The sequence below is a fragment of the Mus musculus genome, chromosome 1 (genome assembly GCF_000001635.26).
Source record: "Mus musculus strain C57BL/6J chromosome 1, GRCm38.p6 C57BL/6J".
In the NCBI taxonomy this organism is placed as follows: domain Eukaryota; kingdom Metazoa; phylum Chordata; class Mammalia; order Rodentia; family Muridae; genus Mus; species Mus musculus.
The window spans coordinates 58,288,758-58,316,658 of NC_000067.6; the positions used below are offsets into that span (position 1 = coordinate 58,288,758).

Genomic DNA, 27,901 nt, shown 5'->3' on the forward strand with positions numbered 1-27,901 from the left:
AAATATACAGTGGGTGTGTCCCAAAGCCAGGAGGGTATTCTGGTCATGTGTGTCCCAGATTTCTATTGCCCCGTGAGGGAGCCAGAGTTGACACACTAAAAAGTGGAATAAAGAGACTGTACACTCAGCTGATTGCTGCTGTAAGTGGGGAAGCATGAGATACCAGCAAGAGTGCTAAATTAACTCCTTTCCCTAAGAGTGTAGGTACTACCTGCCGCTCCTGGAACACAGGTGCTGGAGATAAAGTCCAAAATGAGTTCCAATAGCTCACCCTGTTGCCAGCCAGTCTCATGCTACATTAGGTGAAAGAAACCCAGCCCCAGGTAGGACACAGGTTTTTATTACCCACTGAACCCAAAGAAGCACGATTTTCTTCAGCCTCCATCGACCCACGTCCATCCTGGGGACTCTAAGAGCTTATGGTGGGAGAGGAAGGGCTGGTTGCTCTGCCAGCTGCTTTTGCTTCTTGGACAGAGTCAGCAAGTAGCAGCAAAAGATATGGGGAAAGGACAGGGAATTCAAACAGTTGGGAGGAAGTGCTTTGCAAGACAGGAGAGACCACCTGAGGAAGCAGGTACAAGGAGTGGGGTTGCAAGAAACAGAAACGGATGAGCTGCAAGCAGGGACCACTTAAAAACTGCCATAACTCACCCAGCTGCATTCCCCTTCCGTAAAGGTTCCATATGAATTAAATGAGCAATGTCCCAAAATATGTATGCGCTGTAGTGGCTGTATCATGGTTGTCCTGAAAAATACCATTTAAAAAATGTATTTTACCACTAGTCATTACTCTAAAATAGCTCAGATATGTACTTTCAATGAATGGTGTTCATCTACTGAGTACAGCATAGATATGATATAAATACAATATAATCCCAAATATGTCAAAATGCCAGTGACCTGGGCAGTGGGTGTTTCTTTACATTTCTGCACATTGTGCTATTTTATATTACTTGTTTATATGGTATGTGTTTCATAAACTACCTCATAAAATAAGTAAATAAGCAAAGCAAGATCAGCCTTGTGCTATCCCTGTAAGTAGAAGGTGGCTTCAGAGTCTGAAGTCTCGTATAGATTGTTCAAACCTTCAGGGCACGACCTTATTTGCCTATAAAAAGTATTATTCACATACAGCACTTCATGTCCTCAGGAGCCAGACGGTTGTCCACAGAAAGGAACAGGACAGTGTTGCTTGGATCAGAAGGAAAGTGACTCATCGGGAAGCAAAAGTGATGTGAGTCCCTCGGTCTGTTTTGTTCTCTCTCTGTGCATTGCTTAACGCCCACCTAGCTCTGGCAGCGCCGAGCATGCATAGGCATTTGATGGACGGCTCCCGCTTTGTTTGCAACCTTCCCAGCACTTGCAGGAAGCCCCGCAGTTTGCAGGTATGTAGTGAGCATAGTTGCTCATTCAGCAATCACAATCGGACCTTCCCCTTCATAGACTTCAGACTAGAAAGGCCGGAACAAAAGGGAAACAAAAACCTCTTAGATGGCAGAAAAGCATCGACTGCATGAGGTCACCTCCGTGGTTAGAAACAAGTTCTAAAGCTGTCCCTGCTCACACAGCCGTCCTCGGTCCCTGAGCTGAGACAGAGACAGCACTGTCAGCTGGCAAGCTAAGTCCACTGCAGCATTCCAGCCTGTGGCACTATCATCTGACAGACATTCCTTTTTAAAAGATCCACCATCCTGTTCTCACAGGGGTCGAATAGAGAGGTTAATAAGATCCCAGCTAACACCTCTTAGGCTGTGAAAGAGCTCAGAGCCGGCCTGAGAAAAAACTGCCTCTCATCCTCTTTGTGTGTGTCTGTGTCCTTCAGACCCACCTGTCCACAAGCACCTCCCGCTGATACCCTTTCTTTAGTCTAAAGAAGGGGTGCGGTGGAATAAAGAGGTGTTACCCGAGGAGGCGAGCTACACACCCCCAAAGTGACTCGAGGAAGATCAACACTTGGAAGAGTCAACACATCCCAAAGTCCATTCCCCACCTTGCAGACTCAGGCATTCGGGTTGAGCACCCTCAGGTCGGGCGCTAGGTACCACTTGACTTAATGAAGCCAAACACCAAGGGTTGTGTTTAAGCTAGAATGTTCCTCGGTATTTACTCCTAAGGAGAAACACAACTATAAAGTAAAACCCCATCCTTTCCTCACAGTCACACATTCTGTGGAGAAGGCTGAGTGCTCAGTGACACGGCAGTTCACAGGGGTGTCCCTGCTGGGTGACAGACCAGGTGTCTGCCTAGGACCACCTCTACCTCTTACTCTCTGACCATTTTTCATTTGGACAACGGTTAAGTCTTGCTGTTGAGCCTGTTTAGAACTTTTCATTTCTGCCTGTTGATTCACTGTCTGGCAACTTTGATTCTCACGTGAAATCTTTTTTTCTAGGTTTTAGAACCAAATCATTGGCCCCAAGTACTGCCCAAGCTACTTCTCACACAAGAAACCAATTGGTCCACTGTTACCTCACCCTGCAGGGGTACAGAGAGTCCGTACAAGGAATAACCATGTGTGCTTTCTGGAACCTCTCAAGGCCTCAGAAAGATGGGGGGGGGGGGGGGGAGACAAGGAGTGGGAAATGACAAATGTCAGGCCATTTCATCTAATCATCACAATTACCCTCCAAAATAAGCATTATCTCCACTTACTCTTTAGAAAGGTTAAGCACCTTTCCATAGAAAGGTCGGTGGGGGTGGGGGTGTTAAGAGGGAACCAGACCTGTCAACCCTCCAATGTCTGTGATTCTCTCTCTCCTCTATGCGCCTGCACCCCACACCCTGCAGCTCAGTTCTCCTGTGTCCTCAGGTTCCTCTCCTGGCAAGGAGAGCACTGAAGCAGATGTGAGGGAGACAGGAGGGCAGTTGGGTCCGGTTCTGCCCTGCTTCCCTTTCCTGGTGGGCAAAATGCCAAAATTCAGATTATAACTTTTAATACAATTGTCACGGAGATGAAATAACACTAACATGGGTAAAAGCCTTCAATAAACAGTCATGAGGGGTGTGTGTGTGTGTGTGTGTGTGTGTGTGTGTTTATGCAGAAAGATATGTTTAGAGTCATTTTCCCGAAAACTCTGGGACATCCCCAGAGCTTGAGATTGTTGACCATGATTTGCAACAGAGGGGACAGTAAGTACAGTGGAGGTTCCCCCAAGCTCCTCTAGCATCTGTTTACTTTCACAAGAAGTCTTGGCATTTCCCAGGATGCTCTTTGTAAGAGTCAAGACACTCTTCCCTCTAGAACCACATTACTGGCAACCAGCCGCTCTCTGTCGGGCAATCCCACCCCTATTCTAAGTCATTGGGTTACAACGAGTTCCCAATAGGGGGACGTGAGAGACTCCTACTGCATGCATCCTGCCCTAATTCCTTAAAGAATCCCAGGGCTCTTTCCAACTGAGCTGAGCTGACACAGCCATCTGCTTCTTCCTTTTATAAAGATTTGCACGAAGCTATTTGTGAAAGACGAGTTCCAGCCCTTGGACCCGACCCAGGAGCTCATATTTCCCCCAGAACTCCTGGTAAGACAACACGGGTATTTTATGTGCTTGTTTAAATCTCCAGTTATGAACCCAATTTTGTAAATCTACCACGTCCTTCAGGTGACATGTCAAATGGGAGACGTGTTGGGTAGGATCCAGAAACCTACTTCCTCCCATCCCTGGCTGACCTTGGGCTTTTTAAAACCCAACCCAGCATTACTTTTAATCAGTGTGATCTGCAACACGTCCCTGTTGACTGTCCAGGCCGTTCAGCTTGCTGAGCGTCCTCCATTGCACCTGACTGTCAGGAACACTGCCTCTTCCCTCCTTTGCTCCCTGCTTTGGGGGCAGTTTCTTGACTGACAGAAACAGGGGCACCCAGCCCCACCCCTCCTCCATAAGCCTAGTGAGCGCTCTTTCTCAGGCATCCCAGGCCCCTTCTATAAAATACTTTTCCCTCTTTTATTAAATATTCATTTCTGGTTTCAATGATGTGTATGTCGGTATGTCTATGTGTGAGTGTGTACACTTGAGTGTACACATGTGCCCATGTGCCCATGTGTTGGATCCTTGGAACTGGCATAGCAGACATTTTGAACCACTGCCAAGAGCAGCGTATGCCCCTAACCCTCTCCAGCCCCCTTTTCTGGGGCAAGAAAACATTCTGAATATTTTGAATGAGAACATACTCATTCAAAAATAAATACCCATTTAGCAACACACTGCATTGTTGTAAGTACTAGCTATACAGTAAGGAAGGAAGCTAACAGAAGACACTGCCCTAGGAGAGCTTGCAATCTGGGAAGAGAGGTGGACAGTAAGCAAAATAATAGATGACTATGTAAACTGGGCACAGTACCATTAATCCAAGCACTCAGGAGGCAGAGGCAGTCGGATTTCTGTGAGTTCAAGGCCAGCCTGGTCTACACAGTAAGTTCCGAGACATCCAGAGCTAAGGAAAAATCAAATCAGCAAGCAGAGGCAAGGCTAGAACGCAGATGGTTGTAATTTTCAGTGCTGTGTCCAGAGAAGATGCCTCTGAGGAGGTAATTTCTGAAGAAACTCTAGAAGGAAGAGTGGAGTCTGTCGTGGGGAGGCGTTCTGGGAGAAGCAGCCAGGCCTTGGGAATAGCGAGTGTGAACATACTAGAGACAAAACGACAGACAGCTGGCCTAATCCGGACTCACAGAACCAGCCTGAACAGAACACAGTAAAGAGGGAAGGTCAGAAGCCGTCAGGACGGGCCGTGCTGGACTTAACATTGCTTGGCTTTCCCTTGTGTATAGGAAAAGCCACTATGAGGGAGGTCACATAGAAGAGGGTCAAGCTCCTACTGCCGTCATATCAGGATGCTTTCTGTTGCTGAGCCAAGAACCTCCTAAAGCTTGAGGAGGGGGCAGGGAAGAAGCAGTGTGCTCTGTAAGGGGATAGCCACCACCCCAAAGGGCAGAGGCTAGACCTTTGGTGCAGGTGGTGAGGACCAAGTAGATTCTGGGTATGCTTGCTGCTGGTGTGATGTCGAGTGAGAGCCAAGCCTGACCCCAGTGTTATATGTAGCTAGAGGGTACCAGTTTCCAGATGGAAAAACCTCCAGCGGGGCAGGTCGGCTTTCCTTTGGTGTTCTTTTCCAAGGGCTGAGAAAGGAGCTCAGTTAGGGCAAAATAAATGTGAGGTGCCCCTGACACATCTAAGAGGTGACAGACATCAAGAATTCACTGAGAAATGACATAAATATTAAAGGAAAAAATCCAGACTGATGATATTAATTTGGGGTCATTAGGATTACTGTGATATAAAAGCCATGAAACTGAATTAATACTGAATTATCCGAGGCTGTGCAGTAGTCAACGGTAGGCACTGACTTATAGGGTCACTTCTTCCCCAAAGGCCACCTATTTACATGAATTCAGGCTTTAGCCAGTGGATATAGCGAGTGTCTTTCTGGACAAGTGTCCCCCAGAACCTTGAAGTCTTCCTAGAAGGACACAACCCACCCAGGGCCTGCTGTGGCCCAGAGTGGCTGGTATGTACACAGGTAGATATCCTGTCATTTGCCCTCAGAGGATGGCTGAGAACCCAGAGAAGCAAACCCTAACCTTTTATGGAGAGAGAATCACCTGGATCGCCCCAGGAACCCTCCAAGAACTCTTGGTGCTGAAAGCTAAGTACCCTGAAGCTCCTCTCATCTCGGGCAACACAGCCCTGGGTAAGTGGTCACAGTCTGCCTGGTTGAACTTCCTGGTCCCTGATCCGTTCCCAATCTGCTGCTTAGAGATGAAATATTCACCTGTCTAGCAAATTCAGTGACTTTCAAAGGTGATGGACATGCACCCTAGTAGTATTCAGGATAGCTGGGGATGATATGAGAGGGTTTTAAAAAAAAATGTTTTAATTCATTTTATCTCTTGTTCTTTTGCTACGGTTAAATATTAAATAGACATAAAGAATGTCATAAAATATTTGTGGATGTATTAACAAACATACCTACTGACTACCCATAGCCATGTTAATAACTTTGCTTCACACACATACACACACAGACAGAGTCCAGTGGTAGAATGCTAACCTAGCCTGTTCAAGCTCTGGGTTTGATGCCCAGCATTCTCCACAAACGTGTAATTGGTGTTCTAACCACTGGCCTTCTGAGAGGCACAGCCATTGCTCCTCCCTCCCTTCCCTCCTGATGACACCCCTCAGGTGAACTGTTTGTCATTGGTCAGCCTCTTCCTCATTTTTTATGATTACCACATACGTCTGAATTAACTGAACAACGTGTCAGTTAATTTTGTATATACTGTACAGAGACTGTCGCTTTTACTCTGAAATTTGTGTCTTTCAGTCAACATTCTTGACCTGAAACTCATCCCCTGTTTTTGCACGTTCATGGGTTCTACTCCATTATATGAGCACGGAAAGATTTGCCCCTCCAGTCTGTTAAAATAGCTCCAGCTATTTCCAGGGCCCCCAGGTTTTATAAATGTCTTTTTATTTCCATGCTGTGGATCAAACCTAGAGCCTCACACATGATCAGCAGGTGCTTGACACCGAGTCATATGAACATTCTCTATTTTGGTTTGGTTTGGTTTTTTGGGGTGTTTTGTGTGTGTGTGTGTGTTTTGTTTTTGTTTGTTGTTTTGGTTTGGTCTTTTGTTGTTTGTTGTTGTTGTTGTTTTGCTTATTTTGAGGCAGTCAAAAAAGTGTTGTCACTTTGACCAGCCTGGAACTCACTATGCAGGCCAGTCTGGTCTTGAACTCACAGAGTTCAAATTCAGCTGGCTCTGCCCCTGAGTGCCGAGATCAAAGGCATGCACCACTACTCTCAGCCACAAACATTCTTAGAAGTATTTCCAGGTTCTTTGGCCAAGCACTGGCCAGTCTTATGTGTAAGGGAGTTTGAGGAGCCTCTCACGGTTTTATTTCCTATTGGTCTACATAGCAGGAGTACAAGTCAGGGAATGCATACATTGGGCAGAGGAGTATATATATATGGTCATTGCTTTCACTTCCATACATATTTATTATCAAAGTTTAAGCTTTGTGTCTGAATGTTTTTATGAGAAATGTTCAATGTAAAAGAAAGGGCATTTTTTTCTCTCTCTCTAAAATGTATTTTTTTCCTTCAGGACCAGCCATGAAGTCTCAAGGACACTTTTACCCTGTCCTCCTGTCTCCTGCTAGAATTCCTGATCTAAGAATGGTGACTAAAACCAGTGGAGGTAAGTTCCAGCCCTGCTAGGAAGTAGTGAATGGCTAACCTCGGCAGATCACCCTCAGGTACCTATCTTATTAGCTCCGGCCCATACTGCATTCTTTTTCTGAAGTGAAAGTGTGTCTCCTCTGCAAACCTCATGGCCAAAGTCAAGGTTGTAGCCAGAGACCCTCCATACTCTTTGGCCAAGCACTGGCCAGTCTTCCCGCTTTCTGACTTTTCTCTGATACCAAGTATCAGTAAAGTCAGTAATGAAAATAGGTTGTTCCATAGGAAAGGGTCACTTTTCCTCAGCCCTCCTGTCTCTGGGGCCCTTATATGAGGCACAATTCAAAATCCTCAACATAGCTTAATCTTTCCCCTATAGATGAAGAACCTGCGGTGCAAAAAGAAAATGTGCTCGCCCAAGGGCATCAGGTTACAAGGTCACCAGCTCACAGTTCAGAAGCCCCACTGCCTTTTCACATTAACTGCCCAGCTTGGTCCCTCCGCCAAAGGAAGCCAGCCAGGCTCTGAAGTCTGTGCAACTTGTGGCCAATGACTCGCTTAAAGCTAAGGCGTGAGCACCCTCTAGTGGTCCTCAGGAAACTTCCTGTGGCCAGCAGTGTGAGCACCACTGGGGTGTCTGGAACCAGCTGTGCTCACGGCAGCACCCTCAGGAGTCATATATCTCTACAACAGTCCCACCTTTGATGTAAAGGTCTCTTTAAACTACACGTTCATTCATATATCCACAGTTGGCTCAGCCTAATTTTCTTTTAAAGGCATTAATATGAAGTGTCCCAAAGTCACTGCTGATGGGCCCATGAGGCATAGAGTCAAAGTTTAAAACCATATAGAAACACTGAGGAGGTAATGTGAACAATGGAAGCACCACAACAAAGGCCCAGATGGCCTGTCTGGCCTCGGTCAGAGTATGAACTCCCGTGAGGACAGAGCTATATAGAACAGGGAGCTGGCATTTTGGAGCCCCGCTAGAGGGTTGAGCTGCATGGGGTTGTTTTGTTGTTGTTGTTGTTGTTGCTGCTGCTGCTGCTGCTGCTGCTGCTGTCTGTGTCAAAACCAGAAGCAGGATCAGGGTATGGTGGCTCCTGCCCTCATGCCTGGAATCCCAACAACGTGGAAGGATGGAGAGGGAGGATCAGAATTCAAGGTCAGCCTTGGCAACAAGAGACTGACTGTCTCAAAAACAGAAAGCAACAAAAAGCCAAAAGAGGCAGTGATGATCCACTCTGGTCTCTGTATTTCTGGCTTAAATAACAGCAGTAAGATGTTTATACGATGTTGTGTCTGGTTTGTTTTTCCCTAAAGAGAGCCAGGGTCTTCTCGGGACAATGAATCATTTGACAGAGAACAAGGTTAGCTCTACTGGGCTCCTGCAGAGATACAGCAGGCATTTAGGGTTTGAGTATTTGTTGTTGGTTTTTTTTATTATTATTTCATGTGCATTGATGTTTTGCTGCGTATATGCCTGTGTGAGGGTACAAGATCCCCTGGAATTGGAGGTACAGACAGTTGTGAGCTACCACGTGGTTGCTGAAAATTCAACCCAGATTCTCTGGTAGAGCAGCCACTGCTCTTAACCACTGACATCTCTCCAGCCCTTGGGTTTGAGTTTTAGTTTGCGGTTGGGAAGATTATTTGGCTTGGTTTGGTTGGTTTGGTTTGGTTTGGTTTGGTTTGGTTTGGTTTGGTTTGGTTTGGTTTGGTTTTAGAAGCACAGTTTCCTTAGGTAGCCCAGGCTGGCCTCAAAATCACCCTGTCTCAACTTCCCAAGTGCTGGGGTTACAGACATGTGCCACTCCGTCTGGTTAAGGCCAGAGGTTTTACAGAAGTGAACAGTAGATTCTAATAGAACCACTGGGATAAGGAATCAACAGGCCATAGGTAGGGGTTCTGAGGTGAGACCAGATCTCATAAGAATTATCTTCTATGAGATGCTGAGACAGGACAAGCACTCCAGGCCGACATTCTGAAAATGAGGGACTATTTAGTTACAGATTTCAGGTGAGATTTTCTTGGCACATGAATTACTGGTCTTCTCCATCCAGGAAGTTAACTGAGGTTAGTGAAACAGGGGTCGGGGGTGAAGGAGGGGAGAGAGGGAGTGAGAGGGTGTTGGCAAAGACAAAGGATATATTGTGCCAAGAACATTTAATATTGACAAAATATAGCTATGTGGGAGGGTTGAATACTCTCAGAGATGAATCAACAAGAGAAAATTAAAAATCCAAGCAGAAACCTGTTAAAAATCAGTCTCACAGCAGCTATCCGGGGCCTGCAAGTGAGCTCAACTCCAGCCCTGTGTGCTAAGGTTTCATTATGTAAACTTGAGAGAGGTGAAGGATTTCTTTTAAAAGGTCAACTCTGGTTGTCTTGGGTGACCACATACTTTCCTATATTGATTTGAACCCTTCTGTCCTACTGAGGAGAAACCCTGAAGTTCTTGCTCACATCCTGCCAATCCTCACACGTTTAACTCCCAACTGTTGTCAAAATGTTGATTACTTTCTGGTCAGTTGGCAAGGAGCACTGTGCCTCTCCTCCTGGGTGCTCACCCACACAGCTCCCTTCGCCCCACTCCTGTGACCCCCGAACTTCCCCACACCCAACACCACCAGCCAATGGGAAGCCTGAGGCAGCCGCTCCCTTGGGATGTGTTTGTTTTGATTGGCCAGTGTCCTTCATGGACCGACTCATGAAGGTTGTGATCATCAGAGTTGGAAAATCTGCAGTCAAAATGTGACTGATTTGATTCTTGTTTGGGTCATCTTGGCCTAAATTCTCGAGCTATTATATTTAGAAATGTTTTCAAATAAGAACATACTGAAAGGTCACACAAAGTGGGAGTGATTTACATGGAGAGGTTCACACGGCCTACCTCATTTCTTGACAGGTAAATAGAAGCTTGGCTTGTTCATTACTTGGGTTGGTCGTTCACATGTTTTTCCTCTAAGAATCACCAGGAGCGGTTAATGTGCTGGTATCCTGTCAGATTCAAATTGGCATCACCATAAATCCTGGGAGAAACATAAAGCCAGGGAGAAGGTCACTCATATTTGTCCGAACTTCAAGTTTGTATAAAAATCTCTTTCCTTCCAAAAAGTAAGTGTTGATTTTAGACCAAGACCTAGGGATTCAAATAACCTTTGCCACTGTGATAATGTTATCAGATTTATTCTCCTTAACCCCATAGTAATCATGGTCGATCAGAAGGATTATGGGAGTTCTAGAAGGATCTACCACTGGCATGTTGTTGCCAGTACTTCTTCTCTCCTATCTCTATTTCTTCACACTTGTTCAAAGACAAGTGCGGCCACAGGGTCCCGTGCATAGCTACACAGGAGACAGATCACCTTGGAGCATTTTAAAAGTTTTATAGCCAGGGCCGGGGAAACTGGATCAGCTATCTGGGTCTTGCAAGCAAAAAGGTCTAAGTTTGATCCCCAGAAATCACATAAAATATCTGGGCAAAGTAAGACACGCTATAATCACAATATTAGGGAAGCAGAGACAGGCAGACCCCTGAGGCTCATGGGTCCAATCAAATCTAACAGGCTGTGTACCAGTGAAAGAAAAAGAAAAACAGGATTGCCAACCAAGGTTATATGTACACACACACACACACACACACACACACACACACACACAGCCCAGTCCCCAGAGACTGATCTAGCTGACATGGGAGCTCCTGGTGACCCTCTGAGCTGCCACAATGGCAGTCAGCACACTAACCAAATGTTAAGTGAGACCCTATAGTGTAGTGATGCAAGCTCTGCACCTCCCATGCCAACAAAACAACCTGCTCTTCCAGGACTGACCATAGGTGCCTGCTGCAGCCTGGCTCAGGTGAAGGACATCTTGGCTGAGAGCATCTCTGAGCTCCCACAGGAGAAAACTCAGACCTACCGAGCACTCCTGAAACACCTCCGGAGCTTGGCGGGACAGCAGATCCGGAACATGGCGGTGGGTCTCCCGCTGGGCACACACACATTTCTCATCATTGAGACACCAGGATAAGCCAAAAGGTCTCAATGAGTTGAAACGACAGATCAGTTAACAAAGACTTTTAAATCAATAAATGATATTTAGTAAAACGTTTAAGAAAATTCTATATGAAATCCAACACAGTAGCTAAGCAGGAACACGGGTCACAAAGGCCATCCTGTTTTTGCTAATTTCTTGACAAACCTGTCAAAAAGACTGATTTAACCTTAGGCTTCATTAACAGAAGTATAGGACCTACAGAAAGCCGGCCAGCCTTTGACTTTGTACTATTAAAACCACAGCTGGAGACTCACTGACGTGAGGTTTTGCAAGCATGCATACATGCCTTTCTCCAACATCTGCTGGGCGGTGTAACAGAGATCCTTAGACCCTGGGGAGTCAGCAGATGTCATTGACTCTTTGAAAACTCTCAAGTGATTCCAAACTCACTAGAGCCTGTCAAGAAGGGGGTGATGAATGAGTTTGGGGGTTGGAAGCACATCTAACGGAGAGATCGGGTCAGTCAACGAGAGCATAAGAGATGCCTCCCAACATACATGGACCCCTGAGGACAGAACTGGCCAAGATTCCTCTTGACCCTTTCCGAGACCCTGAGGGGATCACAAGCAAATGTCCTGGCCTAACCAAAACACTAACCAAGATGTTGCTCTCTCTCTAGTCCTTAGGAGGACATGTTATAAGCAGGCATTGCTACTCGGACCTGAATCCTATCCTCTCTGTGGGCAACACCACACTCAATCTGCTGTCAGAAGGTAAGCTGCACTCCTTATAGAGCCTTTGTTTTTTGTTTTTAATTACATTTTTAAGGTTTTCTTAAGGAACTGCATTAAGTAGTAGCCTAGGTCACAGACTCAGTTCACCATAGGGAGCGACTATCATGAGGAAGGTACATTGTACCAATGGGCAGAGGTGCTTTCTGCTGACAACACACACACACACCATATGCTCATGTGTTAGTTCATGTGTTCTTGCTTGACCAGGGATGATGTGTAAAAGCTACCATGAGAGCAAGGTTTCAAGGTCCTGGAGACATGACTCAGAGGTTAAGAGTACACATTGGTCTTACAGAGAACTGGAATTCAGTTCCTGGCACCCACATCAGGTGGCTCACAAGCACCAACAACTCCGGTTCCCGGGGGACTCAACATCCCCAGCTGCTGTGGGCACCCACGCTCATGGCACATGTTCACAGAGACATAAAACTATGTATGTGTCATTTCAAAAAAAATAAAAACCAGCCTTTCAATGAAGTGAATGTGGTTAGAGAAATGGGTCTGCAGTTAAGAACACGCCCTGCTGTTGCTGGGCGCCTGAGTTTACTCCCCAGCTCCCATGTCAGGTAGCTCACAACCACCTGTAACTCCAGTTCCAGGAAATCTGACGTCTCTAGCCTCCAATGTCACCCACACTCACATGCACATAACCACATAAAACAGCTGTACGTAACTAAAAATAAAATTAGATTCTTTTGAAAAGAGACTAAGAACTAGGCTTGGTGGTGCACACCTTTAATCCCAGCACTCGGGAGGCAGAGGCAGGAGGATCTCTGGTCTACATTGTGAGTTCCAGGACTATGTAAAAAGACTGTCTCACCAAAAAAAAAAGAGGGGTGGGGAGTGGGTAGGTTGCAAAGGGTGCCTTCCTTCAGCCTAAGAGAGCAAGGCTCTTGCCTTCCTCCTTCAAACTACATCCTATCTGAGTCACCCCCTACTGCCCTCTATTCTCATGCCAGGAGTCTATCTTAGTCCAGAGCCTTATGCATGTCAGGCAAGTATTCTACCACAGCTCACAGCAATCGCTTCATAGTGTTACAATCCCTATTAAATTCCATGAGCTAAATGAGGTGTTTTTTTTTTTAATGTATTGTACCGTGTGTGTGTATGTGTGTGTGTGTGTGTGTGTGTGTGTGTGTGTGTGTGTGTGTGTGAGAGAGAGAGAGAGAGAGAGAGAGAGAGAGAGAGAGTGTGTGTGTGTGTGTGTGTGTGTGTGTGTGATGCATGTCACTGTGCACAAGTATCATCAGACTTGGCTATAAGTGCCCTTTCCCCCTAAGCCATCTTTCTGGACCTAACTTTTGAGCGAGACTAGTACTGAAACCTTAGCAGATGTGAACCACTGTCCGTCTGGCTTCCATTCGTCTCCCCATCTCCTCAGACCATCCTGCCCTGTCCCCAGGGCTTCTAGCTCTAAAATGCCCTCCCTTTTCCTCGCTGAATACCTGACTAGCCATCCAATACTCCGTCCTCTGTCCCTCCCACTCCCTCGGCAGATCTCCCTGCCTCCACCCAGGCACAGGGATACAGAGGAAGTAGCCACAGCCACTGCCCCTGTGGACTTCTAGGCTCCCTGGGGTGTTTAATGCTGTCACTCACTGCTCAGAGTTCAGAGGTGATGAGGAGAGACTTGGGAGCTGAGAAAAAAATGCTTAGGCCCCACTCCCTGATTGCTTTCACATGAAACCTACTAAGAAGGAGACCATTAAAAGGTTAAGTGTGCTGGTGGAGCTGGGCTCCTCTCTGAGGACACCAGGCCTGTAGTTTGGGATGACCCCAGTATAACCCACAAAACGGTCAAGAAGCCAAGGCTCTGGGGATACCAAGATGGTGAGGTACCTTCTCAGGGTCTTCTGTTATCATGATGGTAGCAATGTTCTATTGGGTATTTGTAGTTACCTTTGATTTATGGTATCTGCCTTCCAAACTCTGCTGAAGCTGGCACAGACCTCCATCACTCCAGAGAAGGCAGGGTCTCAGCTCACGGACTTAGCAGCAAGGGAGGCAGGCAGTGATGAGCGGTGACTTTGCTAGCTTTCCAACCTGCACAGAGCTCATGCCATCCCTGGGCTGTGGTTTGACCTCTTCAGGATTCATCCTATACCAGTGGTTCCCAACCTTCCTAATGCTGCACCTCTTTAGTACAGTTCCTCATGTTGTGGTAACTCCCCACCCACCCACCCACCCACCCACACACACACACACACACACACCATAAAATTATCTTCATTGTTACATCCTAACTGTAAGTTCACTACTGTTATGAATCGTAATGTAAATGTCTGTATTTCCCAATGGTCTTGGGAGAGGTTGAGAACAGATATCCTTTACCTTAAAAAATGCAAACCATATTTTAAAGCCGGAGGAGAGCCCTCTGGTCCCAAGAAGTGATAGCTGAGCCCAAGGGAGATTTGACAAGTTGTTTAAAGGTATGTTTGCGTCAGGAACACAAAACTGCAGTAAGTGTGAAAAGCAGATAACTGCTTACAGTGAGACCCAGTGTTCTCATAAGTTATACCTCAGCCTTGACCCTCCGTCCGTGGTTCATTTAGTTAGCTAGCCTCGCTGAAGGATGAAAACCAACAGGGTGGTGGGTATGGCATGAGTGTTGACAGGAAAACAAATGTCACGCACAGTGGAAGGAAAGGGGACACTGGACAGTTTCACAGACTGGGACCTCTGCCTCAGTCTCTGTGAACAGAGGTCATATGCCTTCTCCTCTGGCAGCCAACCTCTGAAGGTGCGGATGGGGCTTGCTTTTCTCACGGCTGTCCTGAAATGGCATTTCCTTCCACAGAAGGCCCGCGGCAGATTCCCCTCAGTGGACATTTTCTTGCTGGGTTGGCAAGTGCAGACCTGAAGCCCGAGGAGATTCTGGGGTCTGTGTACATCCCACACTCTCAGAAGGTAAGACCCTGGCTGGTTGCCTTGACGTTGTTTCTTCCCGTTGTCCATAGTGAAGTCATCTCTGCTATCTGCAGACAGTCGGAAGGAGCGTAACCGTGCCCCCAAAACTGTTTCCTGACCCACTGCAAACTGGTTCAGCAATAAACCTCTGGGGCTGGCCTGCACAAGTGCTGCTGGATGTGGGTTTTGGTTGTTGCTGCAGCTGTGGGGTGTGGCCCGCAGCCTTGGGGTGTGGCCTGCGGAAGCCCACAGGAAGGCCTGTGGCCACGCTCCCAAGCCCACTTGTTTCCATAGGTGAAGGTTCTCTGGCTGCAGATGGAGCTTCTCCACTTGACACACAGGAAGCTGGAGCCCTAGACTTGGCTTTCCCAGCCCCACATTTCTGCCAAACCCTACAGCACATAGAAACACAAGGCCTCCAGATGTTCCCTGGTCCAGGATACCACCCAGCTAGCTATGAAGGTGGCCTTCTGCCCTCTCTGTTCCATAGGCCTCTTTCCAAAAGCTGTGCTTGACTCTAAAAGAAGCACAATAACACACACACAAACACACACACACACACACCACTCACAGGTCATAATGAAGTCTTAAGTTTCATTTCAGCTATGGATAATCTTTGGTAGTCCTTCCTGTGGAACAGAAACTTTGGCATGCAAAGGTAGCAGATAGAAAAATGGTGTATCGTCGAATTAGAGGGCTCAGCAGCTGTGACCACCTGTCGCTCTTACAGAAGACCCGGGGAAGGAAGAAACCTGGCTTTTCATTCTGAAGGAGTGGTTTCTGTCTCCTCAGCGGGAGTTCGTGTCTGCCTTCCGGCAGGCCCAGTGCCATCAGAACGCCTTGCCTGATGTAAATGCTGGCATGAGAGTCCTGTTCAGAGAAGGCACAGACGTCATTGAGGAGCTGAGCATTGCCTATGGAGGGGTGGGGCCCACCACCGTCAGCGCACAAAGGTCCTGCCAGCAGCTTCTGGGCCGGTGAGTCATGAACTCTGTGCCTTAAAGGGAGCCTCAATGACAGGACAAAGAATTGGCCCTGACAACTGGAATGACAGAAACTTGGACTCAAAAGAACCACTGCTTCTTCCTTCTTTAGTTTTGCTGACTTAATTCCACATTATTTGGCTTCAATTAGGCCACTTTTGGGGAGAGGACACAACAAAAATGGCCTGTGTTTTCTCATCCAGCCCCTGTTTCTCCTGCAAATGGACACCCAGCCGGCCTCTCTGTGGGGCACTCAATGCTCCTACCATAGGGTTCACACTTTCTTCCTAGGTAAAGGGCATTCAAGTGTGAATTCTGTGCTGCTCTAGAATATTCTGGAATGGTTCTAGAATATTCTGACTCCAAAACATGCTTGATTTATGCTGCAATGGAGAAGGCACCATTCTCACTCAGCCATGATTCTTGTGCCTCTTGGAGCAACCCGCAGGCTTTGTTTTGTCCATCGTCCCTTGTAAACAGAAATTCTAAGGGAAACCCTGGGAGGGGGGGGGGAGTCTCTAAAATGTCGGTTCCCTGCAATCAGGCCACCTTTAACTGGTTCTTCTTGCCTCACACGGTGCCAGGCGCTGGAACGCACTGATGCTAGACGAGGCTTGCAGACTGCTTCTGGATGAAGTCTCCCTTCCAGGCTCAGCCCTGGGAGGCAAAGTGGAATTCAGGAGGACTCTGATTGTCAGCCTCTTCTTCAAGTTCTACCTGGAGGTTCTGCAGGAACTGAAGGCTGACCAGAAGCTGCCCCCGGAGTCCACCGTAAGTGCGTTGGGGGACAGTGACAGATGCTCTCACACACGATCATGGACTCACAGTTCTGAGGCCAGGAGGCCTTGACCAAGGTGCCATCAGGAAGCAGAGTAAGGTGACTCAACCTTGCGACCCCAACATTTGAGAGGCTGAGGCAGGGAGATCACAAAGGGCTCAAGTTCTGTCTGAGCTACAGAGAGCTGTCTCCAAATAAAATAAACTGGAATCCAGAGCTGTTATCAGAGCTGATGCGGATCCTCCTGAGAACTGTGAGGCTCTACTCTACCCCCTCGCCTGGCTTCTGCTGGCTTGCTGGGGACGTCCCCTGGGGATGTCTGCTGGGGATGTTTAGGGTTCTTTAGCTTGTATGTATCACCCTGCTAATGCCTTCACAGGACACTGCCCCTGGGTGAATGTCTATATCCAAATTTCTCCTCCTAAGAGGATATCAGCTATAACAACAGCCAATTCTAATCCATTAGCGCTGTCGTAAACCTCAGCTCTTGCTTGGAGAGGTCACACTTGGGAGGACGGAACAGAACACCAGCTTCTGTCAACTCCTTGCTTCAGGAGTTCTTAGCTTTACCACTGCTTTTGCCAATTGTCCTGTGGAGAGCCTGTTACCATTATCTCTCCTCTGTTCCTGGGAAGCCTTTGTCAGTCCTGGGATTCAGCCTTGAAGGCCTGTCAAAGCACCTCGGCTCTCCGGTGTTCATCGTGCCCCAGCACAGAACTGTTACTAGGCCTGTGTCTCTCCTCTGTGATTTTTTTTCTCTTAAAATAAACTTTATTGAAGCATAATTTGCCATGAAACAAGAGACAAATAATAAATATGTAACTAAACCCACCTGTTTAAACTTGATGCACAGATATACTACTGTGGAGCCACCAGCTCAAACTAAATACAACACACTTTCATCACCCCGGAGAATCCCCACGCCCCCTTCCTTCATCCCCACCCCCATCCAATAAACATTAATCTCCTGTGTGCTACTAAAGCTTCATTTTGCTTACTCTAGAGTTTTGTAATCAATATGAAGTTGTAAATTCAAATTCTTATGTTTCAAAAGACAAGCACTGGCATGTCTACTAACATCTACCCAGCTCTCTAGGTTTTCTGATTGCAAACGTCTGGAATATGTTAATGAAGATATCTACACTCCCACTTGTTCCTCCTGCCTTGTCCCTGTTCTCTCTCAACCCTCCCCCACCACGCAATTCTCACCCTTCCCTGTCCTATAACCCTCAGCCACCCCCACCCTGTGGCTACTGTCCCTAATCTCTGACTTCATTTCTCAGTCAGGATACCAGAGCAGCTAGGATACTGAAAAAAAGTCTTCAGAATCTTTTTCCTTGTGTGAACCATGAGCTCTGGCTTATTCTGGGATGGCGTATCCAGCCTAGAGTTTTTTCTTTTCCTTTTTTTTTTTTTTTAATTTATTTATTTTATGTATATGAGTACACTGTAGCTGTACTGATGGTTGCTGGGAACTTGAATTCAGGTCCTTTGCTCGCTCTGGCCGACCCTGCTCTCTTAGGTCCACCGTCTGGAGCCTAAAGATTTATTTATCTAGGTCTTCAGATGCACCAGAAGAGGGCGTCAGGTCTCAATACAGGTGGTGAGCCACCATGTGGTTGCTGAGATTTGAACTCAGGACCTTCGGAAAAGTAGTCAGTGCTCTTAACTGCTGAGCCATCTCACCAGCCCTAGAGTTTTCTTCCTAACAACCCCTGCTTTCTCCCACCTCCAAGTTCAGACCTTTCCCTCCAGGTACATGAGGATCAGATTCAAACCAGTCACCCAAGTCCCGTCTTGGATGGGAGGGTGGGAGGGCACCAGGGTTATAAGAAGTGAAACCCTGGCAGGGTAACTAGGCCACCCTCAGCACATTAGGAGCCGGTTTTCATAATCCAAACCCAGCCTGAACCAGACTAACCAGTCTCTCTCATTGTGCCGTGTGATCCCAGGACAGCCAGCGTTATCCAGAGATCGCAGACCGGTTCCTAAGCTCTCTGGGAGATTTCCAGGTCACGCTACCCCGGGGAGTCCAAACATACCAGGTCAGTGAGTTTGATTTCACTGAAACCTACACTGAGAGATAAGAGAGAGCTGTGTGGGCCAGGCAACCTATTCACTTGAGTAACTTTTAGTTCTTTCTAATTATTCCTAATTCAAATCAGTAGCCTCTGGCCCCCAAGAGCTGGTGCTGGAGGGCACAAGGCTGCACTGCCAGACTGATCTGCAGACAGACAGTCATAATTACTCTAAAGTGATATTCTTTGGGTATTTGTTAAATACCTACCCAGAAGAGTAGCTGAGCCCAGAGGTTCAGTCTCTAGCCCAAACTGCACATTTTTAATCTCCAGTCAGCAAACAAGAGGCCTTGCAAGTGACTGCACTCATCTTTCTTGAAGAACCATTTAGAAAATAGCTGTTCTTGCAGGTACACGCCCTGAGAGAGAGAGAGAGAGAGAGAGAGAGAGAGAGAGAGAGAGAGAGAGAGACATGGCTCTCCTAGGTGTGATTGAGGAGGTAGAGTTTATTGTAGCTATGAGGGAAAGAACAGCCAGAGGCTTCTGAAAGGGTCAACACTGAACCGGCCATGAGAAAGGGGAGGGGGAAATCAAAACAGGAGAGAGGAGGGGAGAGGTAAGGGAGGTGAAGGGGGCCTAAGAGAGAAGCCGAAGACCAAGAGAACAAAAGCGGCAGTGGCTGAGGTTACATAGGAATCAGAGAAGCTGGGCGGATGAAGAAAGCCCAGGGAGAAGCTGAGAAGAGTAGAGTGTGGTGTGCCAGCCAGCATGACTCTGGAACAGGTACTGCCTCTGTGAGTAGGGACCAGGCATGGCCAGAGCCTGCTTTGATATGTTAAATGGGCACCTCAGTTAGCCATCTGTCCACAGTTAGACACCTAACACACACACACTCACATGCATGCACCCATTCACATGCACATGTATGCACGCACATACTCACACACGCACACAACCACAGATACACTCACACACACACACACTCACATGCATACACACATACATACACACATTCACATGCACATGTTTGCACGCACACACTCACACACACTCACATCTACACACACACACACACACACACACACACATAACCAGTGCAAGCGTCTCAGAGAAAAGTCCCAGAACACCCTCTTTCAACACCCCGCTGGGTCTGGAGTATCCCGTGCCAGTTCCACCCCCATCAAGTCTTCTCACTCAGGCTTTGGTCTCTCTCCGAGGTCATGCTGTATCACATAGGCCTCATCAGAACAATGAACATAAGCAGGTTGGTCATTGGAAGCATGAGGACAGTGCCCCACTCTAGTTACGTCATGAAATGGCCGTGCTCATCTTCTGACTCACTCCGATGTTTGTGACCCACGGGGACTGTCCCATGCCTCCTCCCCGAGTCAGAAGGCCACCTGAGGTGAAAGGTTCCTGGGCTAACTCTCTCTTCCTCTCTAGAGAGTAGATTCTCACCAACCTCTCCAAGATCCAGTTGGACGTCCCATCATGCACCTGTCAGGTCTTAAACATGCCACGGGGGAAGCTGTATTTTGTGATGACATCCCTAGGGTGGATAAAGAACTCTTCATGGCTTTAGTCACCAGTACCAGAGCTCATGCAAGAATCATGTAAGTAAATCAAAGCTTCCAAAATCCTTTTAAAGGTACAGTTAACCCTGAGATTCATCAGAGAAAAACCAACTCTACCATTCTGGGCCAAATTAAAGCAAGCTTTAAATGCCGACCAAGAGATGGACTTTGGTCAGGAATTTCACATGTGAAAATGGTCCTGAGGTGTAGCAGCACCTTAAAAAGACAAACCTATAGGTCACTGTACTTTCCCATGAGGCTTTGATATTTTCTAAGAACTACAACTCCCAGCATTCCAAGAAGTTGCCTGGTCCTTGAGCAGGTAGGGTTTACGGGTTAATTTTAGAGATTACAGTATACCTGGGGATGCCTTATGGGAATATGCCCTTTTCTGCAATGCCCTGATCCAAAGAGCTCCAAGAGGAAGAAAAATATTTAGAATAGACTGTCCTGTAAACAAACAAACAAACAAACAAACAAATCACAGGGGCTGAGGATGTAGGTCGGTTGGTAGAGTGCTGAAACACTCTACCATGCACAAAGCCTGGTGTGCAATCCCCAGCACCTTAGAAACCCAGCATAGCTGTAAACTGCAGTGATTCCAGTACTCAGGAGGTAGAGGCAACAGGATCAGAAGTGCGAGGTCATCCTCACATAGCTAATTCCAGGCCCATGTGGGCTACGTGAGACCTCCAGCCTCCTGCATGACTCAGAGCCACCCTGATACCCCTAAATCGCCAGCCTCTTTACTGAATAGGAAATAAATACTGTCATACATTTCCAAAGAGGACTGGTCTCACTGCCCCTCCCCGGCAGCTGGAGCATTGCATCCTGGCCCTGCAGCAGGACCCCCAGACACTACTCTATGGCAGGTTTACCCTCATTGCTAAAGACAGATTGACAGATGATTTAATTTTCAACCATGTCCTTCCCTTGGGTTTGAGGCCCTCAGCATTCGCACATATCTCCTTAACTCTCTCCCTGTGTTCAGATCAATCGACTCATCTGAGGTCCTTGACCTGCCTGGTGTGGTTGATGTAATAACAGCTGAAGACATTCCAGGCAACAATGGTGAAGAGGATGACAAATTGCTGGCTGTAGATAAGGTATGGATGGGCTGTGCTCTCCCAGTCGCCTGTGCAGATCACCCAAGGACCCTGTCAGTCACCTGACCTAGCACCCTAGATTTTTCTGCCACTGAGATGCCGACTGCCAAGATCCTGGCTCCTCTTTCCCAAGTGCCACCATTCTACCTTGCTTTTCTGAAGTTGGGAAATAACACACTAGACCAAAACTAATCACAGATCTGATTCAGCCACTGTGCACCTCTGAATTCATTTGCCCTTACCTGAAAAGTAAATACCAGGAAATGATCTATATCAGGACAGAATGCTCTAGAACCATGATTCTCAACCTTCCCAATGCTGCAACTCTTTAACCCAGCTCCTCATAAAATTATTTAATTGATATTTCATAACTGTAAATTTGCTACTATTATTAATATTAATGTGAATAGCTGCTATACAGGATATCTGATATGCAACCTCCAGAGGGGTCGAGACCCACAAGTTGAGAACTGCTGCCCTAGAAAGATCTAGAAAGGAGGTGAGGGGGGCCACAGCCCCACCCTCTAATTTACAGGGAGCTCTCTCCCTTCCTAAACCTGTTCTCTCACCAGACCTCTCTTTCCTTTGTGTGCTCTATTTTTAATAAGTTGTCTTGGCTGTCACTGGGCTTTTAATTCATATTCAGCTATCGTTTACAGGCCACCCTGACTTGGGGCCAGAGCATTTCCACCTACTGTATGCCCTCGGAGTTTACCATCTCTAAAGGAGGAATAACCATACACACACATCATTGTATTGTAGGAGTTAGGCAAGTGAACACACGTGAGGTGTCTAGGACAATGGTTGGCACATGAAGTGCTGGCTATTGTCACTACTGTCATACTTCAATCAACCCCACATTCTTTTTCCTCCTGGTGTAGAAGACATCAGTGAGTTGTTTGTTTGTTTGTTTGTTTGTTTGGATGGATGGATGGATGGTTTTTTGTTTTGTTTTATTATTGAATCCATCAGGAGAGGTTGACTGTCATATAGCAGGCTATTGGGGCTGCCATAATAAAACTGCCTGACCATGGGACTGGATATGGGATTCATGGTTAAGAGCTGCTCTTCCTGAAGACATGGGTTCAATTCCCAGCACCCACATGGCAGCTCACAACTGTCTGTAACTCCAGTTCCCCTGTATCCGACTTGTTATTCTGGTCTCTGGGGGCACTGCACGCATGTGGTGCACAGACTTACATGCAGGCAAACTACCTATGCACACAAAAATAAAGTTAAAAAAATGCACAGTGAGAGGCTGAAAGTGAAATGGCTTTTCAAAGCTCTGGAGCTGAGCCAAAGCCACAGTGTCAGCAGGTCTGGCTTCTGCGGTCTCTTCTTTGCTTGCTGACGGCTGCCTGCTCCTTGTCTTTTCTCTGTTCACTCTTCCCTCTCTTTAGCTCACTGGTCCTATTGTACAAAGGCCCCACTCCTTGTTAATAACCTCTGTAAAGGTCCTGTCGCCAAATGTTATCTCATAGGTGCTGCAACACAGTCAGTTGTTGACTGAGTAGTTTGTCAGTTCATGGCAGGGTCTACCACATACGCTGCAAGCTCTTACATGACAGGATGAAGAAAGAATTCATGTGAACACATCACAACAGGGGACTTGCTTGGTTTGTGTTACAGTCAACATCTGGGACTTACCCTCACTGAATACAGTGGCCAGTGGGTGGAACCTATAATCTGCACTTTGGTGCTGGAAGTCTAATCACGGGTCTCACACACACTAAGGCAAGTTCTGGATCACTGGGTACAACCCAAGACCTTCCGTTTTCGTTATTTTTAAATTTGTACCCAAGCACATGTAACTTCAGTGTGGCTATTTCTATTCAACAATGACATCCAAGACACCAACTACCGATGACATTGAGCTTGGCTTCTGTTCTATTTGCTTTAAAATTACTTAAATTGGTTGGTTCGTTTATCACTATTACGGTGTGGAGAGTGGGAGGTGTGGAGGGCACATGTGGAGGAGTTGTTTCTATCTCCACCGACCTTTATGTGGGTTCTGGGGATTGAACCCAGGTCCCCAGGTTTACAGAGCAAGCCCTGTTACACACTGAGCCTTCTCCCTCTGCCTTCTTTATGGTGCTCTATGTTTCTGTATGTACTTCACAGGTGCTGTGTGTTTATGTATGTACTTTACAGATGCTATGTTTACATATGTACTTTACAGGTTCTCTGTGTGGGCCAGGTCATCTGTGCCGTGGTGGCAGAGACTGATGTTCAGGCAAAACGAGCAACTGAGAAGATAAAAATCACCTACGAGGATCTGAAACCTGTGATTTTCACCATCGAGGTAAGCTGGGCTGGTCAGGCTCCTTCTAAGATTGTAAAGCCAGGCTTGAGAGAAGGCTCAGTGGTTAAGAGCACTGACTGTTCTTACAGAAGACCCAGGTTCTATTCCCAGCACCCACATGACAGCTTACAAGCATTTGTAATTCCAGTTCCAGAGGATCTGACACCCTCTTCTGGTCCCTGCAGATACCAGGCATGCACCTGGCACATAGACATACATGTGGGCTAACATTCATAAACATAAAACACAAATAAATCTTTTTTTTTTAATTGTGAGGTCGAGAGCATCATCATAAATGTTAGAAGACTAGCTCAAAACCTTTTCCCCTGCTTGCACTGGAAAAAAAATCATTTTGCTTTGGAAGATATTACTTGTATGAGATGAAATTAGCTTTGGCTTCAAGAAACAGAAAAAAACCAATCAGAATAAAAGTTTCACTCTTCCATTCAAAGGCCTAGAACTAACCAGGCCTGGTGGCAGAGGCCTATATTATGGCTGTGGAGCCTGCTGAGGCTCACAAATTATACTGAGGCAGGTTGGTGAGACATTGACTCAGGACAAAAAGTAAGAAAGACAGGCCCGTCGGTCAGTGAACTCTGTGGTAGAATGCTTGCCTACTGACAAGAGAAAAGGAAAATGACTAGAAGTGATCTACCCAGGGCTTATATGATGTGCTAGTCTGTTTACATCTGTGCACACTGTTTACATGGTATGTTTTGTGCTGCTATTACAGAACCCCCAAGGTTGTGTAATGAACAGGAATTTATTTTTCATGGTTCTAAGGTCTGCGAAGTCCAAAGCTGAAGGGCTGAATCTAATGCTACATGATTCCAGACTGTGGAGGGGAAAAGCGCAGAGAAATGCGCTTTCATAACAAAGCTGTTCCACCATGGTTATTACAATAACCCACAGAGCTACTGAGCCCCCATTACCTAGGCACCTTGTAAGGGTCCCACGTTTCAAGACTGTTGCCTTGGGAGTCAGGCTGGGTGGGACACAAGCCACAGCCTGTGAGCTGTGTGTATCCAGAATCCAGCGCCTTCGAATCTAGTCTCTCCGTAACACAAGGTTTGCATTCTAGCAGCTACTGACGCTTTGGCCATTAAATCCACATTCCAGATAGCAAAAGGGATGAAAATGGGTAAGCCTAATGGCTCTTTGAAAAAGGCCCAGACAGGGCCTGGAGACACATGCCTTTGACCTCAGGACTTGGGCAGTAGAAGCAGACGGATCTCTGTGAGTTAGGGATCAGCCTGGTCTTACATAGTAAGTTGCAGGAGATCCAGGACTACATAGAGACTCATTGTCTCAAAAAAATTAAAATTATTTCCCATCCCTTACAGGGAGATGTGTGTATTGGCATGCCTTACTATTTCATTGGCTAGAAGGCCTGCATCTGCTGTACGTAACTGCCAAGAGAGCCAGGAAGCACATTTTTACTCCAGATGGCATGTGTATCCCCCAAAGACTTGGGACCCTGTTTGTTGAGGAAGGTGGTGAGAGTGGAAATTGGGAACAATATGTCTTCAAGGTAGAGACTAAAGGTCATGAGAATTTCATAATGAAATTCTATAGAAATTTTCACTCTCATTTCTGACTCTCAGTGGTGGGATTTAAGTTATATCTGAAGATAATAATGGTGTGAGAACATAGAAAATTCAAGTGCAGCCTGGTGTGGTAATGCTGTCATCACTTAACAAGCAAGATAAATAAGATAAATACCTTATAGGATAGACAGTTTCTCTGGCTCAAGATTTAGAAGTTTCAATTCATGCTTTGCTGGGTAATAAATTTTAGTGACCACGCAAAGGTAAACAAAAGTGTTCCCCTCATGTCTGGGACAGGAAAGGCAGAAAAGGAAGAGACCAAGTCCCACAGTTCACTTTGAGGGCATGCCTCCAATAACCAAAACTCTCCAGGAGCCTTTGCTGGTTAAAAGTTTTACCGTTCTCATGCTGGGACCATGCTGGGAGAGTTGCCAAACTAGAGACTAAGCTCCATCTCATGGGTGTTTTCAGTACATCACAGACCCAAATTATAGCAACTTGGACTTGCATTCTCTAACTCGGCACATCATAATCAGAGAAATCAGGTTGAGAGAGAAATCAGCTTGTTTCTGGGCTTGCAATATGCCATAGATGGTATGCATAGATGGACTGGGGAACCATGGGGACAGCTTGAAATGTGCCTGAAGGATACCAGTCTTGCAATGTACAGAGTCATGAAGGCCCAGTTGTTAGTCTTTCTACACCAAATTCCCATCTGCCAAGTAGGCAAGGGACGAGGGTTTTCTTGGTTGGCCCTCCCTCTGACTTGCACTGGAATCCTAACGTGGGTTTGGTTTTGTTGTTTTATTTCCATTTGAACTCTACTTTCCTGAAGGGGGAATAGCACCCAGAGGACACATTCATGACCCTTCTGGGACTCAGAATAGTTAGAGGTTTAAATTGTCTTCAGAATAAGAATGTCTAAAGTGAGCAAATAATTCTTGCATGACCAAAGGCAGGAAACAAAAGCCATATATGCCAAGAGTAACATATACATGTATATATGTGTGTGTATGTGTTGTGTATTGTGAATGTTATATATGATATATATGATAAAACTATATAAAATATATTTATAAGAGAGACAGTGTATCACACAGGTACTAGATCCAAGCTGACAAATTTTAATTCTAACTGTGCGGCTTTCTACCTGTGTGATCTTAGGCAAGGAGTTTGTTTACACCCTTGTGCGTGGCTTACTAGCCTGTAAAAGGGGAGTAATGATATGCATCTCACCAAGTCCTGAGAAATGAGTTAGTGAAGGTAAAACAGAGCAGAGTCTAACTTACCGTGCTCACTCGATGGAGTTCATCGCATCAGAAGGCCGCAAGTCTTTTGACACACATTGCAGCAATAAACATACTTCTGTGTTTGCCGCCACGACTTATGGAGGTCAAAGTGTGTGCTGGAGAGTTTTATGTCAAGTTGGCACAAGCTACAGTCATCTGAGAGGAGAGAACCTCAATTAAGAACTGCCTCCCCATAAGATCAGGCCGTAGGCAAGCCTGTAAGGCATTTTCTTAATTAATGGTTGATAGGGGAGGGCCCAGCCCATTGTGGGATGGTGGTCCTGGGTTCTATAAGAAGCAGGCTAAGCAGGTCATTAGGAGCAGCAAGTCAGTAAGCAGCTCCCCACTCCATGGCCTCTGCATCAGCTCCTGCCTCCAGGTTCCCACATGCTTGAGCTCCTAACCTGGCTTCCTTTGATGAAGAGCTGTGATGTGGAAATGCAAGCCAGATAAACCCTTGCCTCTGGGTGTCACGTGCTTGGATTAAAGGCGTGCACTGCTACAGCCCTCGAACTTCCTGGGTCTGAGTGAGCCTCCGTTTAGAGCATCCTGACTCATTGATTCAGAGTGTCCTAAGTTCCTCTGCCTTGTAGCATTTATCAACTCAGGGGAAGCTGCTATGCAACAGTTCGTCACGCTATTACCACTAACAAGAAAGAAAGGCTTTCTAATGCCAGAGGACTCTAATGCCTTTGGGTTCCAAGAAAGCAAGAAGCAGGTGTCATTGTGAAGTGCAGAAGGACGGACTGGATCTTCAGGGTTAGCAAGGATTGGCTGTGGTAAGTCAGTTCAAAGAACCAACGAGGAGAATGGCTACTATGTGGGAGTCACGCTAGTGTCAGAGAGTAGAGGTGAGGAGGAAGGAAGTGCAGAAGAGCAAAAGTCTAGAAAGGCTCTATTGAAATATGTCAAATACCCAAAAGAATGACAACATATACTGGGTCTTGCCCCTATCAGAGTTTGAGGACCTGTGTCCTCTCCATGAACACAGCCTCAGCCTTCTCAAAATCCTGAGTGAAGAAGGGATTCACACATATAGCTACCTAAGTATCTATCTAACACTTTTTTCCTCAGGGAGAAGTGGAAAAAGAGGACTCAGAGGCTTCCCCCTGGTGCCTGGGCACCAGCCCTAGAGACCCATGCTAAAAATGAGCAGGTGTCATCCAGTGGACCCTCCCATTTTGTCCAGGCCTCAGTTCTGAAAATGGCTTCCTTCTTTTTTTTTCTTCTTTTTTTTTTATTACGTATTTTTTTCAATTACATTTCCAATGCTATCCCAAAAGTCCCCCATACCCTCCCGCCCCCACTCCTCTACCCACCCATTCCCATTTTTTGGCCTTGGCATTCCCCTGTACTGTGGCATATAAAGTTTGCCTGACCAATGGGCCTCTCTTTCCAGTGATGGCCGACTAGGTCATCTTTTGA

At 46.5% G+C, this 27,901-nt stretch overlaps 1 protein-coding gene and 1 long non-coding RNA gene across 3 annotated transcripts in view; one reads left to right on the forward strand and one right to left on the reverse strand.

Annotated features, from left to right (window-relative positions):
• Aox2 (aldehyde oxidase 2) overlaps positions 1-27,901 on the forward strand; it is a 100,939-nt gene that overhangs the window by 10,432 nt on the left and 62,606 nt on the right. For both annotated transcript variants that reach the window (NM_001008419.2, XM_017319653.2), the window contains exons 7-19: positions 1,151-1,234; positions 3,441-3,521; positions 5,544-5,688; positions 7,106-7,198; positions 11,006-11,157; positions 11,858-11,951; positions 14,770-14,879; positions 15,672-15,856; positions 16,447-16,633; positions 18,593-18,685; positions 20,102-20,271; positions 21,224-21,338; positions 23,518-23,640. In NM_001008419.2, coding sequence (NP_001008419.1) covers positions 1,151-1,234; positions 3,441-3,521; positions 5,544-5,688; positions 7,106-7,198; positions 11,006-11,157; positions 11,858-11,951; positions 14,770-14,879; positions 15,672-15,856; positions 16,447-16,633; positions 18,593-18,685; positions 20,102-20,271; positions 21,224-21,338; positions 23,518-23,640 — 1,632 coding nt within the window. The remainder of the gene's footprint in view (positions 1-1,150; positions 1,235-3,440; positions 3,522-5,543; positions 5,689-7,105; positions 7,199-11,005; positions 11,158-11,857; positions 11,952-14,769; positions 14,880-15,671; positions 15,857-16,446; positions 16,634-18,592; positions 18,686-20,101; positions 20,272-21,223; positions 21,339-23,517; positions 23,641-27,901) is intronic.
• Positions 658-26,898, reverse strand: Gm15759. The gene is made up of 3 exons (XR_865437.3): positions 26,477-26,898; positions 10,073-10,211; positions 658-745 (listed from the first exon to the last, which is right to left on the reverse strand). It is a non-coding gene; the product is annotated as a predicted gene 15759 (long non-coding RNA).